Raw genomic sequence first — 18,027 nt, 5'->3', positions numbered from 1 at the left:
GCTACTTAATAAGTGAATCAAACAACAAACGTATAATGCCAAAAAGTCAAGAATTATGCAAATACATAAACTCCTAAATAAGCAAACTGCTCTGTGCTTTATCGTACAAACGACAGCTGGAGTTTTTAATATTTGTTTGTAGTAGGAAATCTTTTTCTGTTGACGGATCCCATCAGATTGTTTTGACAAAAATTCATACCTTAAATTGACGTATTCATTTAATTTGAACTTAAATAAAAATGCTACGCATATCCCTGCAAAAGTGTACTGACCCTAACCCAAACACCAGTACATTTTATCGGTAGATATATAAACGACAGTCTAATAAGGCAGCATTAAAAACCTCAATGTACACTTTTAAATAGTAAACCCTAAAGTACGTCATTGGTGAAGGGTGTTGATCAAAGGTACGGCGAGCGAGCAGGACACTTTTCAACTCAATTGGCGTTTGCGTTAAACCGACACTAGGTCGGGCAGTTTTGCTGCTGCCGAGCAAACAAAGATGTCGGAGCAGGAGGGTCTGAGGTGCAGCAGTGCCAGAAACCGCGGTGGCGTGCAGAGGGTTGAAGGAAAATTACGAGCCAGCGTGGAAAAGGGGGATTACTATGAAGCACACCAGATGTATAGGACCTTATTTTTTAGGTAAGAAGTCTAAACTCGCCGCTAGTCACGCCGTTTTATCTCTCTAGGTCTTGCGGCCTGACACTTCCAGATCATTCTCTTTTTTTTTTCAAACAACCTTGCCTTGCCACTGTTGCTCTTAAATGATTGGTACAATTGTGACTTGCTGCCAACACAACCTCTCTGGACTGGTTGTGTCTGCGTGTGGTACGTTTTATGTGTCAACCTCTTTAAAGACCTACATTGTTTCTGCTACATGCTTGCTAACGAGCTAACGTTAACTAATTATTTCAGCGTAACCGTCAATGTATCGCCCCCTCCTCCTAATTAATCAATCTATCGAGCTGATTTGGATGTCCGGTGTGGACACAGAGATATGTATGACCGTTTTTATTTATTGATGAATGTCTCACACCTGTCTGTACACCTACTTACAAGTGGCTTACCAGCTACACTACCCATCTGTCAGCTAGCCCTAGTTAGCTACAAACAATATGGGATTGCTAGTATGATGCTAACGTTGCAACATGACGAGTACGGTCCTCATGTACTGTACGGTTCAGTCACACATTTCAGGCGTGTCATCCACGCCTTGCCACTAGCTATTTAGTATGCCTAAGTTGGTAGTCGCCATGGATCGACTTTCAGGTATTGACGACTCGTGTGTTTCTCCTAAGGTATATGTCACAAGCCAAACACCCAGAGGCCAGAGAGCTGATGTTCCATGGCGCACTACTTTTCTTCAGCTATAACCAGGTAATGTTGGACTGCTCTCTCAAACCCTGCCCCTTCTCTAGAACGTCTTGTTGCTTGAGTTTGCAATGTGACTGCGATAGGAAATATTATCTAAACATGTGTGGTTCCCTGTGATTTTTAGACTGAGTTAAAGTAGTAAACTGTTCAGTTTAATGTGTCACACATGTAGACGATGATACGTTTATGTTTAACAGTCTGAGCCTGCACTAGAGGTCAGGCTGAGATTGCATAGCAGGGCAGATGCATCATGGTTTTCAGTGTATATTTCTATACGGTTCTCTGTATTTCTTATATTTTCTGATATGAATGTATGGAATAAACATTGAAAACGTTTTTCTCCTTAATACAGCAAAACAGTGCAGCTGACCTCTCTATGCTAGTACTAGAATCTTTGGAGAAATCTGAGGCAAAAGTTGAAGATGAAGTACTAGGTGAGTCCTGTCCTCTTCAAGCACCCGCATGGCCTGATCAGTGATAACACAACGGCTAATTAACTTATGCATTCTTGTGGGCGAAACCATAACAAGAGCACCAGCCGCTACATCATTCAGTAGACATTCAGTAGTAGTAGTAGAATGGCTTAAAGTTTTGTACACATGTGATGCTGAAGTCAAACCTGATCACATGGCCAATGCGACAGCCACATGACTTGGGGGGGGCACTATCTGACTTCTCTCCTCATAGAAAAAAAAACCCTTTTCATTTATTTATTTTCAACACATTTGCATGTTGGCATGGTATTGAATACCTGCCACTATATCTGGGTCATCTGATATTGGCCTGTTGACAAAATACACTGAAGTGACCCGACCCTTTGTTCACGTTGAAATTATGATTTGAACACTTCAAATCAGGACAACAAACGCACCTTTATTCAGTCACTTTCATCTCGTTTGTGGAGGGGAAAACAAAGAACAGATTTCTGTAGTAACTTTTGATTGGCTTTTCTCTTCATATAAATGCAACGGGTGTGTGCTAGCAAAGTTTACTTGGTTTTATATTCATGCTTTTACCAGTTTCCCCCAACCTGATGCATACCTGAAATATTTGCATACCTGCAGAGCAACTGGCAAAGATATTCAGCATGATGGACCACAACTCCCCAGAGAGAGTAGCGTTTGTATCCAGGGCCCTCAAGTGGTCCACGGGAGGCTCCAGCAAGCTGGGCAACCCCAAGCTCCACCAGCTACTGGCTGTTACCTTGTGGAAAGGTAAGATGCTATTAACTACTATTACTATTCAGTCATTGAGCGCACACTTGTATACAAAGTAACTGTCAGTGAAAACAGACGTGGGTGAAGGAGCAGGAAGGGGGCAAGGCACCTTGCTCTCAGGTTGTCCACAGGTAGGCTGTGGAGACATTGTGGATTCAAACCTTGCATGCACACAGTGCCCCACAAAGGGAGGGAAATCCCTGTATGGAAATCCTAATAGTCCTAGCACCGTTCTGGTCATTTTGTCTGCAAAATGAGTGCCCCTGACCGGGGCTAGTTGACTCAAGTTTCGGGCCCCTCCCACTCACAACAACTCACTATTGCCGCTTTTCCACCGCACATGTAGCTCGACTCGACACGACACGACTCGACACGACTCGACACGGTAGCAGCACGGGTCCTTTTCCACCGCAAATAGTACCTCCGGGACGTGGGCGGGGTCGTCTGCGCGAAAGGGCCGTGACGTATTTTTGTACGCGACGCAAACAACACCTACGTAACCCACACATGGACAGAACCCACATAACAACAATGGAGAACATCGATGCGATGGTATTCGTGTTCGTATTATTAGCTGGCATGTTGAAGAAGTGGAATATGTTGGCTGCGGCGCTGCTATGGCTGTTACCGGCATGGTTGCCATGTCGCTCTCGTGACTTCGTCACACTCTCTGGCCAATCAGTGGCCGGCCGTCTGCCGACGTCACCTTTTAGCATCGGCTCAGCCGCTTGGAACCTAGAGCGAGGCGGTACTAGAAAAAGCAGCCACTTGAGGTACTAGATCGCGGTGGAAACGCAAAAAAGGCGAGCTGAGTCGAGTCGAGTCGTGTCGAGCTGGTACCATGCAGTGGAAAAGCGGCATATCACTACCAGAAAATGGGGTGTGAGGAAACTGTCAGCAGAGACGAATTAATTGCCCCTAAGAAAGGTTATACCACACTTGGTTAATTTGGAAATGGTTTGGTTACCTGAAGTCCTGACCAAGCACAGACTAGCATAGGTGCAAAATCTGTCAGTGACCAGTCCTCAGCAGAACGGGAAACACTACAACCTCTTCCAGTTACCAGCCCACAGAGCACTCCGAAAGCTCGGGTTTGTTCTATCATGCTAGCGTAGCCAACAGGCCAGCCCTATTGCTCGTCAAACTTCCGAAGCTCGACAACCAACAAATGTGTCTGCTTTTCAGACATTAGCCCATACTGAAAAATATACAAATAAATAACCAGCGCAATGACAAGCCTTTATTGCATAAGATGAGGCCTATCAGCACAGTTGAAACAAAGCGCTTCAAGAACAGGAAGAATAAATGTCATGTCAAAAATTTTTTTGCCTGAACATGACTCCCTTAGCGGTTGTTTACATATACAGCTGATATCATCTTTGGCCATATCGTCCAGCCCTTCCATAACCTTGGCTTGGAATGGAGCAGCCTATCCATTCCATATCCATATCTACTTAGAAAGCACGCCACGTGTTTTCCTGAAGGGAGCAGCGGGATTCTTGTCATTTGTATACTATTAAAATGTATTCGATTCTTGCTTGTGTGTTTGTGTGTGTGTGTTTGTGTGTGTGTGAATGTCGCCTTCCCCCCCTCTCCAGAGCAAAACTACAGCGAGTCCCGCTACCACTTCTTACATTCGTCTGACGGCGAGGGGTGTGCCCAGATGCTGGTGGAGTACTCTGCCTCCCGGGGGTTCCGCAGCGAGGTCGACATGTTTGTGGCGCAGGCCGTCCTACAGTGAGTCCACGGGCCTCTTATTGACGGGAGAACATCATGCCAACCTATGTTGTGTAATGGATGTCAGGCAGGGGCGTAGCCAGGACATCATTACTGTGGTGGCCAGATCGGGCCAGTCTGGCCAACCTCTGACCAGGGGGGGCCATGGCCCCCATGTGGCTATACCCCTGATGTCAGGCTTCTGAGCCATGTGGAACCCATCCAGTGACCTTGACCATTTGCCAATGATTTATATTTTTTTAGCGATTTTAAACTGTAGAAGAATACAATATAAAGCATGGCTTGATATACCTTTTTCGGTGGAATAATAGGGGAGGCGCATTTCGAAATGATGATGTAGCTTGATATCTGCCCTTTTATTCAGATAGGGAAGTTAATGCCCACACAATGAACTAATTGTTCGTTCTTTTGTTAGTGCTTTGGTAGAGACATGGGAATATTCCAAACCATTATTCATCCAATAGAAGCCATCTGTCCTCCACCTGGGCCTGTTTTTATATGGGTTAAAAATAACTTTGTAGTGAGTATATTTTCACTTCACTATTGCGGTTTCAGTTTTTAAAGAGCGACATCTCTTTCTTGCCTAAATCTCAACTTTTCTTTAAAATTCTACTTTTTATTTATATATTAGAAGTCACCATTATCCAGAGCGACTTGCAGTGTATTCAGATACTTGTCATTTAGGGCAGGGTTTATTGCAACACCCCAGCCAATACATCCAACCCCCTGATATCCTGTATTCGGTTGGCCTCTCGCTTTACTTAAGTCGTTCTTATGAGGGACGTTTTTATTTTGAAGGCCGCTTGCAGGCCTTTCCCACTGAATGCTAACCACTCTCTCATCTACCTGGCAGGTTCCTCTGTCTGAAGAACAAGAACAGTGCTTCCGTGGTGTTCAGCACGTACACAGAGAAGCATCCGTCCATAGAGAAGGGACCCCCGTTCGTTCAGCCCCTGCTCAACTTCATATGGTTTCTGCTGCTCGCAGTGGACGGGTAAGAGGGATGTGGATGTGTGTGTATGTGTACGACCTAATGGGGGGGGCTCTTTAGAGTACTTCCATTTGGTTGAAGCAGAGTAGGCCTAAGGAACAAATGTCTACAAAGTAACACATGTATTAAAAAAAATGTTGGGTTGAAATCGCGCTCATAACTACAGTTAATGTGTCGGGCCGGTGCGGGCTTGATTTTCTTGGCCCGATCTAAGCTCTATTAAAGACTGCTCAGCGAAGCCGCCTTGGGGAAGGAAGAGTCACGAGGCTTATGCGCATTGCAAGCAGCAGAGACACTCTCGAAACATTTGACTATAAGTCAGCAGAGGCACGCTTCACAGCTGCCAAATATCGAAAGAAGTAAAAAATGAACGTTAAAATGAAACCTTCCAGGTCACATGACCGGCACCAATTTTTTCTAGCAGAAACACTGGCTGGTAGGGTGGGTTTGCTCAAGGATGCTCTATTTGGGTTTTTTAACCTATTTCAGCTCAGTGTTAAAGCACCATGAACAAGAGTCTACAGAGGTGTCGTAATGGAATTTAATCTTTTCTTAAAACATCTAAATCTGACTTATGCTTGTTGTTCAATTTGTTTCTCCCCAGGGGTAAACTGACCGTTTTCACAGTATTGTGTGAGCAGTATCAACCTTCGCTGAAGAGGGACCCCATGTACAATGAGGTCAGTTCAATGAATCCACTGCCCTGCCCCTAGCGCTGTGGTGCGTCATGGTGGCCTGTCATGGTGGCCTCGTGCTGAGTCCGTCAAGCTCTCCCCGTTTAGTTTCTCGCTGAAGAGCCGTCTGGCCTCGATCCCGTCAAAACCAAATTTAAAACCTAAACACTGGAAAGACCAATCAGTGCTCAGGGGAGGGATTATTACTTCATAACGAAGCGAGAGGCATGGATAGAAGATGAACAGGAATCAGCACTGAAGGCTTTCCTCAGAGCTGTTTGCTTCCGACCAGATTTGGCCCGAGCGTCACTTTGTTATTTAATCTGATTGGCTGGGGTCAGTAAGGCCGTGCCCGTAGGTGGAAATCAATGACTGCCCTGCCACGGTGTGACTCCCGCTGTAACTAAGCCGCCCTCCCCCTAGCACACTGATCCATGGGTTTTCAAAGTTGGGAAGGGGGCCAGATTGATCTCTAGCAAGACACTGAAATGTGAACTCACGAGATCAGGTGAGGTTCCCTGATCTCGTGACCCTGCGTATCGTAGGGGAGCGTATAATTATGGCCTGGTTCTCCACTGGTTGAGCCACTGGGCCCACATGTCATTAAGTCCCAACTCAGAATATATTACCTTATTTTACTTCGTTTAAGAATGCTTGATTCTGATTGGCTGGAAGAAGGGCATTACCCCGGCAGGTTGCCCGCTGACTTGTAGGTTGAACTTGCTGCTGACGGGGATCACCAAAGCATCATCAAATAGTAGATCAATACGCTGCTTGTATTTTTTGGAATACTCGATTCTGATTGGCTGCAGGGTGTCCATTAATCCCTGATATATGGACACTTGCTAAGTAGTTCCAGTCAATTTGTCTGTTCAGCCTTCAAAATGAGAGCTGGTAAATTGTGAAAAATGCATTAAACTGTAATCAGACAATGCGGTTATATGCTTTAGACCCTAGAGTATCTGTGGTATAAAGGCTGAGACGAATTGGTACAATGCATAACGTTAGCTCTCTGGCTCATAGCTGAGCAGACCATCCCTCCCGTTGCCAAGTCGTATCTAAGTTTCCTCCTATTTACTGGAGTAGTGAACAACGTTTCCGTTGCATAAGAACTTTGCGGGAGGGTAATGAGGGTAATGATTAGTCAAATCCTCAGGCGTTACCAGGGAAAACTAAATTATGGCATGTGAAAAACGTTATATTTGGATTGTAAATTTGGATTGTCTTAATTTATTTTCTTTGGCAAGTGACCATGGTATAAGCGGGATAATGCCCTTCGAGGTGTCCAAAACATGTTTGATCGATCGTAATTAAAGCAGACTACTTTTTGAGGGAGATGAACTCAAACAGAGTATACATTTAATAAGCATGCAGTAAGAATAAGAAAAAAAGCATAATTATTAAAGAATTTGATTTGTTTTATAATGTTGTGAAGCAAGAAGTAGAATAAACAGGATAATCACCTTAAGGCACGGCACTAAAAAGGTTACCACTGAAAAGGTTACCACTGAAAAGGTTACCACTAAAAAGGTAAGCCGTCCTCGAGCCGGGCATATCATACAGTTAATTGCCCGGCCTCTCTTTGATCACCCCTAAAATATTTACCAATTATGCAGTAATCAACAATGGCTTTGTGTACAGTTAGAAAATGGTGCAACTATTGGGGCTGAACTCAATGAAGCTGTTGACACATTAACATTGAAACATGACTTCATTGACTTCATCGACTTCATGGACTTATTTTTAAAGATGAAGGTTATGCATACGTTCTGCAACCAACTCAAAGTGCCAAGTGGGTTGCTTCCCAGCAGTGGAGAATCATTCACATTTACATTCAGGGCAATTAGTAGACGCTTTTGTCCGAAGTGACTTACAATAAGTACATTTGTCAGAAGAAGAGAAACAATATATCCCTGTCGGTCATGGAACCAAGTGCACGACAATTGTTAGGTTAACCCATTCCCGTATCCCACAACCATGGGTATAAGACTCCTCCACAGAACTTTTGGCTTGTAAAGCAGAGAATGTAATGTAAAGACTTTAGTTATGTGGCTGTAAAGTCTATTAATCTTTTCAACCATGTCCCCCCCTTTTCCTCCTTTGTGCTGCTTCCCGGATCAGTATCTCGACAGAATAGGTCAGGTCTTCTTCGGAGTGCCACCCAAACAGTCCTCATCATATGGTGGACTTCTAGGTGAGTAGACCACTGCTTGATTCCCCTTTTATATTTTACAGAATAATTCATATTACTACCAGTATTATTCCCAATAATGGCTGCCTACTCACACACCACCCATGAATAGTCTGTTTAGAAGATCACTTCATTCTGCATTCCATGGGGGTTTGTAACTGGGGAGCTTTTGACCCCAACACCTAAAACCCGACCTCGTTCCAGGAAACCTCCTGAACAGCCTGATGGGCTCGGGGGAGGAAGAGGAGGGTGAGGAGGTCCAGGAGGATGGCAGCCCCATAGAGCTGGACTGAGAGCTGAGGGGAAGAGAGAAGAGCATAAGTTAAAGAAAAATGAATTGAAAGAAGAAAAGACAAGCGGATCACCCCCCCCTCCCCCCCCCCCCCACACACACCTTTCTTTTTCACGTGGGGTTGAGGTGTCCTGGTGGAGGCCTGATGTCTCCACTTTCCCCAAGGCCCACTCCGATCCAGACACCCCAGCATCCATCTTTTCTTCCTCTCCACCTTCCCTCCTCCTCGTCTTGATGTCAGAACCAGCATCGGGCTGCTTACCCCCCCACCCCTCCCCTCCACCGGACCCAACGACGCCAAAACGACAAACTCTGAAAACCTCACCTCCCTAATTCTAAAATAAATTATGTTTCTTTCTTTCTTTGTTTATAACGTCTTTTTTCCTTTTTTTTCGTCTTCGGACTTTGTTTTTTCGTTTTGTAGGGTTTTTAAAAGGACTCGGACTGCAACGACGTTGCCGAAGAACTTGAGTCTCTTCTCTGCGTTTCCGATCTTTCTTTAATTTGTAAGCGATTCCGGTCTTTTTTTTTTCTCCCTTCTCCCCCCTTCATCCCCCCCTTCCCTTTTCTTCTCTGTGGTTCAGTGTCTTCAAGTTTGATTGGTGGAAATGGATGGCTGTAATTGCTCAGCAATCGTGTGACACAGGCCTACATATTTAACTTCCCAACCATTTTAATAAGTTCAAAGGTCACTTGACTTCCAGACAGTACAAAGCATCATCGCACGTTGACAACCTTTTAACCAGTTTAGAAAGGAATCGTGGAACCGTCATGGAAGTCCTAGTGCTTCTGCCTGCCTACATGTCGACGTTGTAGTGGATATTTTTTTTTTGGGGGGGGGGGGGATGGGGATGTTTTTCTCACAAATGTTAACAAAGAACCATTCATCTTTTTGTTTATTTTTACGATGTGTGTTGTGCTGCACTGTATTCATTTTGGTTCTACACAGAAACTCAAGGACTGTTCAAAAGTCTGTCGCTGACCCCAAGTCTTTCAACCGATTCATTTTTGTCTTTTTATTTTAATTATGTCAAAGTACTGGCACTACCAACTGTAAATTCCCAAGACTTTGGCCAACTGTTGGATGGTTAAAATAAAACACAGGAAAAATGAATGTGGTGTCTTTCGGGCAAGGCCATTATAGGGGCCAACTTACACTATTTCAATCCCGGCTCATATTTGTTTCACATATCTTTGCAATACCAACAATATTGACCATCGTTCAATAGTTACCCCTGCCGACCTGGTCATCACCTGGTGTGTGTGTGTGAGACTGCAAACGCGATGGGACAGTCGTTGGAATGCAATTAACCTATTCTCTATATAAAGCCCTCTTCTATCTCTTAGGTGGTGCTACAACAGGAGGCCATATAGAACGACCACAGGCTGCTCTATAGTTCTTTTTAGTTTGCTTTTTTTTCCTTCTGGTTTTTGAAACCCTCACACATTAAGATACAGCTATTAAACTGTGTAACTGAATTCACAGCACTTGAGTGTGTTGTTTCTGTTGAACAGTTTGTTTTGTTTTGTACAGTCAGGCTGAATGCAGAAGGACTTCAGTTCTAAGCTCTGCGCTCATGGCAGTGTAGGCTGGACATTTTGTCCTTAATTTAATGACTGTTTTTAAAATCTGCTTGATTTACTCCATCTTGCTTCTTTTTTCTTTCCTCAGTGTCTGTTCTTGAATTACTTTATCAATCTTAAGCAATTAATTAGGTCAACGTCTGCTCTGGATGACTTCACACAAACACACGAGGGGTGATTACCCCCTCCCCATCAACTTTTGCACAAGCTTGGAGTATAATTAGTTTACTTGCTAATTATTTATCTTGAGGTTACTAGCGCTACAATGGAAGACGAGAAGTCAGTAACAGAATGTGATTGAGAGGTTTGAATGTTAAAGACCAGGCTTTGGGATTTTTATTGAATATAAGTGTAGTTTTTAAAGTACTAATAATTAAAACTGGATTGGTGCAGATGAATACAATTTGCCAATTGCCATGGGGTATTATGTTAACGCTAGTCATTTTATTCCAAATCCTAGATTCAAAGCTTTTGTTTGACATCGAGTCAATACACTTGGGAATTTAATTCAGGATTGGAACTCTCAAATCAAAGTCCTAACCAAATTGAGGATTTACAAATTAATGAAATACGTAAGGCAAGAGCTGTACTATTAATAGTCGCTTTTGTCTAACTGGAGCTCTCTAGTTAATCATACTTTTATTGTGACCGTTTTCATTTATTTACATAACTTTCCTGATGGTTTGTAGCGGGGACTGTTGCCTTTTCGCTGATGAACAATTGAGTAAATAAACCAGAACTGATTCAAAATGTTAAGCCTTATTCTTTTCTTCAAGACTAATTCAGTGAAACTATCAAAGAACCTTGACAAAAATCTCACTACAAAGACAACAGTGTAGAATGAACTTTCATATTATTAAAATGGCAACATCTTCCACACTTAAATCAGGTGTGCTGGATTAGTTAACCAAGATACTGATGTAACTCAAAGGTTAGAATATTTTTTTTTGCACTTCGTTTCAAGGTTCATATTTTCATTCATATCCATGGTGACTTTGCTCTTCTTCACATAATGACCCCATTTATTCAGGCCACTAATGTTAGGGCACTAGGACCTTGCAGGTTAAGAGGACCATGGCGGTCTGGCCCATCCCTGAAGTCCAGCCGCTGCAGCTTGGGAGGGTTTTGTGGAATGATTTCACATTTGCAGGCTTGTCGCAAAAATGTAGACCTGCTTCACTCGAGCCTGGTTAAAGTTATATCTTCCAAATTTGACAATGAATATCTTTATAAACCAGACTCTAAACAAACAGAACCAGATAACTGTAATCCAAAGGAAACGATTCAATCGACCAACATTGAAACCATGACAAGGACGCACTTGGGTAGCACCGATCTCTCCCCCCACTCCCGAGGACAAAATCCATATCCTTCAAGCCCTAGAAGCATGCCACAGGGGTGGATCTATATCCCTTCAGTACACAGTACACCGGTCTGGAGCCTCCGGTCCTGGCTGGGTACTGGGTGTTCAGGTCCTGGACTGCAGCGTGAGTCTCTGCACCATGTCACCGATGTGGGCCATGCCGGGCTGCTGGGCCTGCTGCTTGATGTACTCCAGCGTGCGCACCTGCAGAGAGGGACCCCCGGGGGGGATTAACCACCAGACAGCTTCTCTTACCATTTGATAAGAAAATCTCAAGACGTCTAATGTATCATCAAGCGCGTGATGATACATTAGACGTCTTGAGATTTTCTTATCAAATGGTACTAAATTGTGCATCGCTTTTGATTTATTTGTCTAGGCGTGCAATGGGACATGAAATGCAATCTGGTTCTGATTCAAGTGGGAATATTACCCTTCCCCACCCCACTACAAGTCTGCTGTACCCTATATTTTGTTGAAATGTCGGTGCCTTGCTTAACGGCGGATTTGCTAAGGATTGGAGGTCACGATGATGAACACACTTAAATGCTAAATGAAAAGAGCACCTCAATCATTCTATCCAAGAAAAATTTTCAATAACACATCGTTTGAAATAATTAATTTCTTTCCCCTCTTATTTAAATTTCAAAGAGCGAAGAGGAGTGGCGTTTCCCCTCCATTGCGGGACGTCAAGTCAGAACCCAAACAGAGGGGGTGGGTGCGCGGGGGTTTGAACTCACGGAGGTGCGTGTGTCGCTGCAGCCGTGCTTGTGGTTGAGGTTCCAGAGGTTGACGGCCAGCTGGTTGAGCTTGTTGTTGCGCAGGTCCCCGTGGGCCAGCAGCGAGCTGAACAGAGAGAAGGACAGCGAGCCCTGCCGACGCACCGTATTCTGGGTGGGGGGGTCGGGAGGGAGGGGGGAGGGGGGGTGGAAACGTGTGAGCTGTATTGCATGTGTAAGGCAGATATTTGCATCGTCTTTTGTTGGATTGCTGCTGTGGAACGGGAATTTTTCTTTGTGGATGGATTTTCTTCCCAAAAGTACAAGAAAATATTTACCCATTATCCAAGTATTTACCCATTGACCTTTACTATTTAACATTTTAAAGAGAAGAAACAGATTAATTTCCGACTGCAGCTAAAGCTACCAGTGGGATTCTGAGAGCTCTCCTCCCTTACCTCCTCTCGACCCAGGGTCTTCAGGTAGTCCAACACCTGGCTTATCAGGGTCTCACACAGCTTGTCGATCTCCGTGAGGAACTTAGGGTCGCCCCCGTAAAGAGTTTCATTTGAGTCCACTGGAGGAGGAGAAGAGAATAATATTGAGGAAATGCCCACCAGCCCTTGCCGGCAGAGAAAGGACAACTGTGAGCTTCTAAAGTGCGCTACCTTTGGGTATGGAGTAGAGCTAAGTGCGCTACCTTTGGGTATGGAGTAGAGCTAAGCGCGCTACCTTTGGGTATGGAGTAGAGGTACGTCTCCTGACTCATGGCGGCCAGCAGGGGCAGTGCGCTGATGTAAACCTTGACCTTGGCGTCCCCGTTGTCCTCCCAGGTGTAGTCCTGCACCATGTTGAGGACCCCTCGCACCAGGTAGAGCACGCCATGCTCGGGGTGGTCCTGGAGACACACACACAGACCCTTGTTAGGAAGGAAGCACGAGAAGCACACACACTTTGTAATTATTGTAATTTTGCTAAACATGGGACAGCGTCTTTCTACAGTATCTCGTTTCACTTACTGAGGACATCCGGTCCCCATAAGAGGTACACAGAGGCCCTCATTAGGAAGGGAACATGAAAACCTCTTTCTACAGTATCTCGTGTCACTTACTCAGGACATCCGTTCCCCATAAGAGGTACACACAGGCCCTCATTAGGATCGGAACATGAAAACCTCTTTCTTAAGTATCTTCTACTTACTGGGGACACTCGGTCGCCATAAGTAGAACACACACACACACACACACACACACACACACACACACACACACACACACACACACACACACACACACACACACACACACACACACACACACACACACACACACACACACACACACATACACACACACACACACACACACACACACACACACACACCGGGACAACCAGCAGCATGGCGAAGAAGTTGTTGATGAAGTCGAGCAGGAGGCTCTCGGAGGAGCGGCTCTTGCCCTCCACGCTGATGGTGCGAGGAACCTCCGGCAGCAGGCTGACCGCCGCCTTGAAGAAGGCGTCCGCTGAACACAGAGAGGACCATCAGGTCAAGGAGCCAAGGGGAGGAGGTGAGAGGCAGAAGGGAACATGTCTTTAGATGTCCTCCATTTATCAGCCAAACCTTTATATAATGTCATATATCATTTTTTATAATTTCTACTTATTTACTGTAAACAACATCAAATACATTTTAAGCCGATAAATGTGGGAGAATAAAGCTTAAGTTAAGAAACGTGTTTGCCAATGAGCTCTCACCCTGGGATAGACACTGGTTGGCCAACGCCACCTGTCCAGAGAGCAGGTAGAGGCTGAGGCGGCAGAAGATGCTGCTCAGAGATGGAATGGTGATGAAGCTGTAGGCAGCACACGCCTGGAGGGGGACACAACACACATACACATTCTACTATACTCGTGAGGACCTTCATATATACTTGTGTGGACATTTATATATACTTGTGAGGGCATTAGTGTATGCTTGTGTTGACTCACCCTGACAAAGGCGGCTGTTTTGCGGGAGTGATTACCCCTCATCATCCGCCTGGTCTCCATGGCCAGCTGATTCACCGTCTGTCACACGCACACGCACACGCACACGCACACACACACACACGCAGTTCACATCAAGCACAGAGACAAACACACAAACACACCAGCCTCAGTGCAGAGGGACTCACGTGGATGAGCTGCACTAGCAGCGGCTCCAGGTTACAGAAGGTGGCTCTGGCCTCCACACAGAAGCTCAGCTGCTGCTCAAAGTCACGGCCAAACCAAACCTGGACAGACAGACCGGACACACACACACACACACACAGGGACAAAGTCAGCTAAAGAAAACCACTGAAAGACCGATCGGAGAGGTGCACATGAGGCACAATGGAGCGCAGATTTCTTTTCATATTTGTAGACCCAAACAGAATGGTATTGTATCACTGCAAAGCACACGGAATGAGAATGTATTGGAGCTGTATTTTATGCATTAAGACTCAAGGCTGTTTTGGATTTTCAATGAGAACATTATTTTGTTCTTAGATAATTAGTAAAAAATGACAGCAAACTAATGGTTCAATGGAAAGATTCAGCAGATCTCCCAACATGGGTCAGAGGTCATCGGCTCTAGTCCCATGTCCCAGAGGTCCATTGGGTATGGCAGCACTGTTGAGTACAGCGCTACAGAAGGGTATTGTAGTGTTATTATTCTGCCCTCACCATGCGAATGAAGCCGCTGATCAACAAAGACAAAGATCTTTTCTCATCCTCCAGGGTCATGGCACTGTGGGAACACAGAATATTATTCTTAGAAAATGTGTGATTACCCAATTAGTTATACATTCCCTCATGGGTGGTAGTCAACTACATGTTATAATTTTTTGAGAGATGCTAATGTGAATATTTATTGGTTCTCAGCCAAATCCCCAAAAACATTATTTCAAAACATTGTTTATTTTTTATTACATCAATGAACAGGCACGCACGCACGCACACACACACACACACAGAGTGTAGCTTACTTGACAGAGTCGTGCATGGCCTTGCAGACGTGCAGCAGTGCGTTGAGGATCACAGGGTCCCTGGTGGGCTCCAGCTGATGTCTGGGTGTTAGGACAGACCCATACTCATGAACCTGTGAACCTTCTGCATTACAGGTCACACCTCACACTGCAACCAAAACGCTTAAGAATGTCGACAACGTTTTCCCTCAGTTTGAAAACACCTCCATTCTTTTTTTGGAAATAGAGCTTGAAAAATGGCAGTGAGCCTACTTGATGAAGACCTCCATGATGGTTCTGCACACCGCCACCCTCACGCCGTCCTTCTGGAACATGTCCAGAAACGGCAGGAAGCGCTCCTGGGTACGGGAAGTGATATTATCAGGAAGGGACATTTTCAATATTTAAAAAAACCGCTGTAAATGTATTCAGGCACTAGATGTTTGGATGGACTTGCTCGTGCTTGGCTTAAAGTAATTAGTCATTGATTCAAATAGTCATGAATCAGCATGCAAATGTCCATTATGATATTTTACAAGAAATACATACATATATGAAAAATAAATCACTCACCATGGAGAATAGGACGGAAAAGTCGTGGAAGTAGGTGAGAATCTTCTGGATCACAGACTGCAGCTATGACACCAGCAGAAGACACAGAGTCATGCATCATCACCCAACATCATGATGTTGATTCCTTTTTTGTAACCGAAGCGTTTGATTGGCCGGCTGCTCGGTCCGTACCAGAGGGTAAGCGTCCTCGAATGCCCGGTCGGGGGTCAGGTGCTTGATGATGTCGGCCAGAACGGTGTTGACCTCCCGTTTCTGAGGGAGCGCACGTGAACGAGAGTCAGGGAGAGGGATGAAAAGGAGGGAGAGTTTAGAAGGGACGATGTCAACGATCGTGCGTAGTCGAGGTTAAACTAGGACTAGTGCTGGGAGTTAAGAACCTCCCTGTGTGGGACTCACTGTGAAATGGCGACAGGTGAACTCCACCCAGATCTCAGCACAGTGGATGTAGTCCTGAAACCAGAGAGAGAGCTCGTCAAATAGGACACACACACACACACACACACACACACACACACACACACACACACACACACACACACACACACACACACACACACACACACACACACACACACACACACACACACACACAAATCAGGTGCATCTCACCTGCGGACCGCGTATCTTGGTGATGACCTTCCAGGCCTCGTTGAGGATGGTCAGCCTCTCTGCCTCCGGGGGGTCCGCACAGGCCAGGCTGCGGCCCAGCGAGCCGAACAACAGATGCTGAGCAACAAGAAGGACTGTCACACTCTCTGATGTTCACACAATGCTTTGTCTCCTCCAGAGGGTTGGACAACCACTAAGGTATGACAGACATTGTCTATGAATTTTTTTTATACACAATCAATGGATACGCTACAGATTTTGCCCCTGACCTTTGGAAAGCCGGCCTCATCGCAGTCTTTGATCATGCCGATGAAGTCTGTCGCCCTGGCGGCCACGAACTCGGCCCTGAACGCCCACATGACGGAATTCAACAGCAGGGCACTTTGGAGAGGGGGGAAATAAGAGGATGTTTTTACTTTCAATACAGTGTTATCAAATCCAGCACAATGCTACTAGCTGTTTGCATTGCACATGTGCTTGACATTTACACCCCAATTTCGAACGATCATCAATCCAAATCCGAACTTAAACTGAAAGGGAAACTGCATATTTAAATAAATATGATGATCTAGGCCACTGCGTCATCGAGTGCTTGATTATCTGTTATCTGCGCTGATTCGTGAAACTCACTTGTTACCCAGCTTCTTGCATCTCTCCATCATCTCGGTCAGAAGAGGCTGGAATAGAAAGAAGCCCACGCTTAAAGTCAGGTTCTCCTTCACCATTCTCAGCGTAAGTTGTGCTGGGAGTTGCTTTTTCTTGTAGGGAATCATAGCAACCGTGTAGAATATGGAGGAGTTTGTATCTGTAGTTGCGAACGTGGGTAGTCAGACCCTGGTTAAAGTGTTTCAACGCCAGTTAGTTATTGGTTCGAACCCCAATGCCCGCTGTCGATCTGGACTAAAGCGTCTGCACAAAGACTGCATGACGCATGACTCCATAATGAAGGTACCCAACAATAACCGGCGACGACTTTGGTTATTGCGCCCACCCCCCCCCCCCCTGGTGGGCGCTACGTACGTCGGGGGCCCGGTAGGCCACACACTGCAGGATCCAGTGGATGGCGGGCGAGTACAGGGTGAGGTACTGTGGGATCTCCACGTGCTGCAGCACCAGCTGGTTCTGCACGCTGTCGCCGTGGATCTGCCGGAAGGTGCTGAGCAGGTCGAAGAAGTTGCGGTTCAGGCTGTCCTTCAGCTGGGGGGCCACCTCCATGCCCACCTGGATGGACGGATGTATAAATCGATGGATGGAAGAATGGAGGACATTCTAAGTACATGTTTTGCAGGGTGCCAGGGTGAAGTTAAGGGTGCTTTCGTCTTAGGTTTGATTGATTTGTACCGTGCCTGCCTAGGATTCAATCTTTTTCTGGCATGCTAAATAGTAGAGCAGTCTGGGCATTGGATGAAGGGCATGCCCATGGTTATGGATACGTTGGAGACGACGCCAGGAAAGACCCTCACGCTCTCCTTCCTACTTCATCAGCAACATAGCCGTGCAGATCAGATGATGAGATGGGTGTGGGATATGCCAGCGGTGGACAGGTAGCAAGGAGAACAGCAGTACCTTATTAAGCTAATTATGGGTTTGAAGCCGTGCCAGTGCCCATAATTATCGTCATGAGGCACACCTGTGTTCGCCCCTACACCTCTGCGATAAAGGCTAGTAAGAGCATTTCAATCGATTTAACATGGAACACATTCCAGATCCAGAAGA

The 18,027-nt window shown here is 45.5% G+C and overlaps 2 protein-coding genes across 2 annotated transcripts in view; one reads left to right on the top strand and one right to left on the bottom strand.

Moving 5' to 3' along the window:
• Positions 1-429: 429 nt before the first annotated feature.
• get4 (guided entry of tail-anchored proteins factor 4) lies at positions 430-9,588 on the top strand. Its single transcript, XM_056576972.1, has 9 exons — positions 430-642; positions 1,299-1,377; positions 1,727-1,808; positions 2,439-2,588; positions 4,190-4,328; positions 5,182-5,322; positions 5,924-5,999; positions 8,115-8,187; positions 8,389-9,588. Exons 1-9 carry the CDS (start codon positions 503-505, stop codon positions 8,475-8,477), a joined length of 969 nt encoding a protein of 322 aa, XP_056432947.1. The 5' UTR covers positions 430-502; the 3' UTR covers positions 8,478-9,588.
• A 516-nt stretch (positions 9,589-10,104) lies between these two features.
• The window catches only part of vps35l (VPS35 endosomal protein sorting factor like), an 11,972-nt gene continuing 4,049 nt past the window's right edge, over positions 10,105-18,027 (bottom strand). Inside the window, exons 13-30 of the mRNA XM_056576966.1 lie at positions 17,332-17,532; positions 16,942-16,988; positions 16,581-16,692; positions 16,312-16,428; positions 16,099-16,152; positions 15,874-15,954; positions 15,703-15,765; positions 15,403-15,488; positions 15,151-15,231; positions 14,849-14,912; positions 14,317-14,415; positions 14,132-14,209; positions 13,898-14,012; positions 13,526-13,665; positions 12,875-13,040; positions 12,601-12,719; positions 12,164-12,313; positions 10,105-11,627 (exon numbers count right to left, since the gene is read on the bottom strand). Coding sequence (XP_056432941.1) covers positions 11,529-11,627; positions 12,164-12,313; positions 12,601-12,719; positions 12,875-13,040; positions 13,526-13,665; positions 13,898-14,012; positions 14,132-14,209; positions 14,317-14,415; positions 14,849-14,912; positions 15,151-15,231; positions 15,403-15,488; positions 15,703-15,765; positions 15,874-15,954; positions 16,099-16,152; positions 16,312-16,428; positions 16,581-16,692; positions 16,942-16,988; positions 17,332-17,532 — 1,872 coding nt within the window. The 3' untranslated portion in view covers positions 10,105-11,528. The remainder of the gene's footprint in view (positions 11,628-12,163; positions 12,314-12,600; positions 12,720-12,874; positions 13,041-13,525; positions 13,666-13,897; positions 14,013-14,131; positions 14,210-14,316; positions 14,416-14,848; positions 14,913-15,150; positions 15,232-15,402; positions 15,489-15,702; positions 15,766-15,873; positions 15,955-16,098; positions 16,153-16,311; positions 16,429-16,580; positions 16,693-16,941; positions 16,989-17,331; positions 17,533-18,027) is intronic.

The sequence above is a fragment of the Gadus chalcogrammus genome, chromosome 18 (assembly GCF_026213295.1).
Source record: "Gadus chalcogrammus isolate NIFS_2021 chromosome 18, NIFS_Gcha_1.0, whole genome shotgun sequence".
Taxonomy (NCBI): Eukaryota; Metazoa; Chordata; class Actinopteri; order Gadiformes; family Gadidae; genus Gadus; species Gadus chalcogrammus.
Note: the sequence above shows the minus strand (reverse complement) of the source record. Positions and strands in the feature narration are given on the sequence as shown.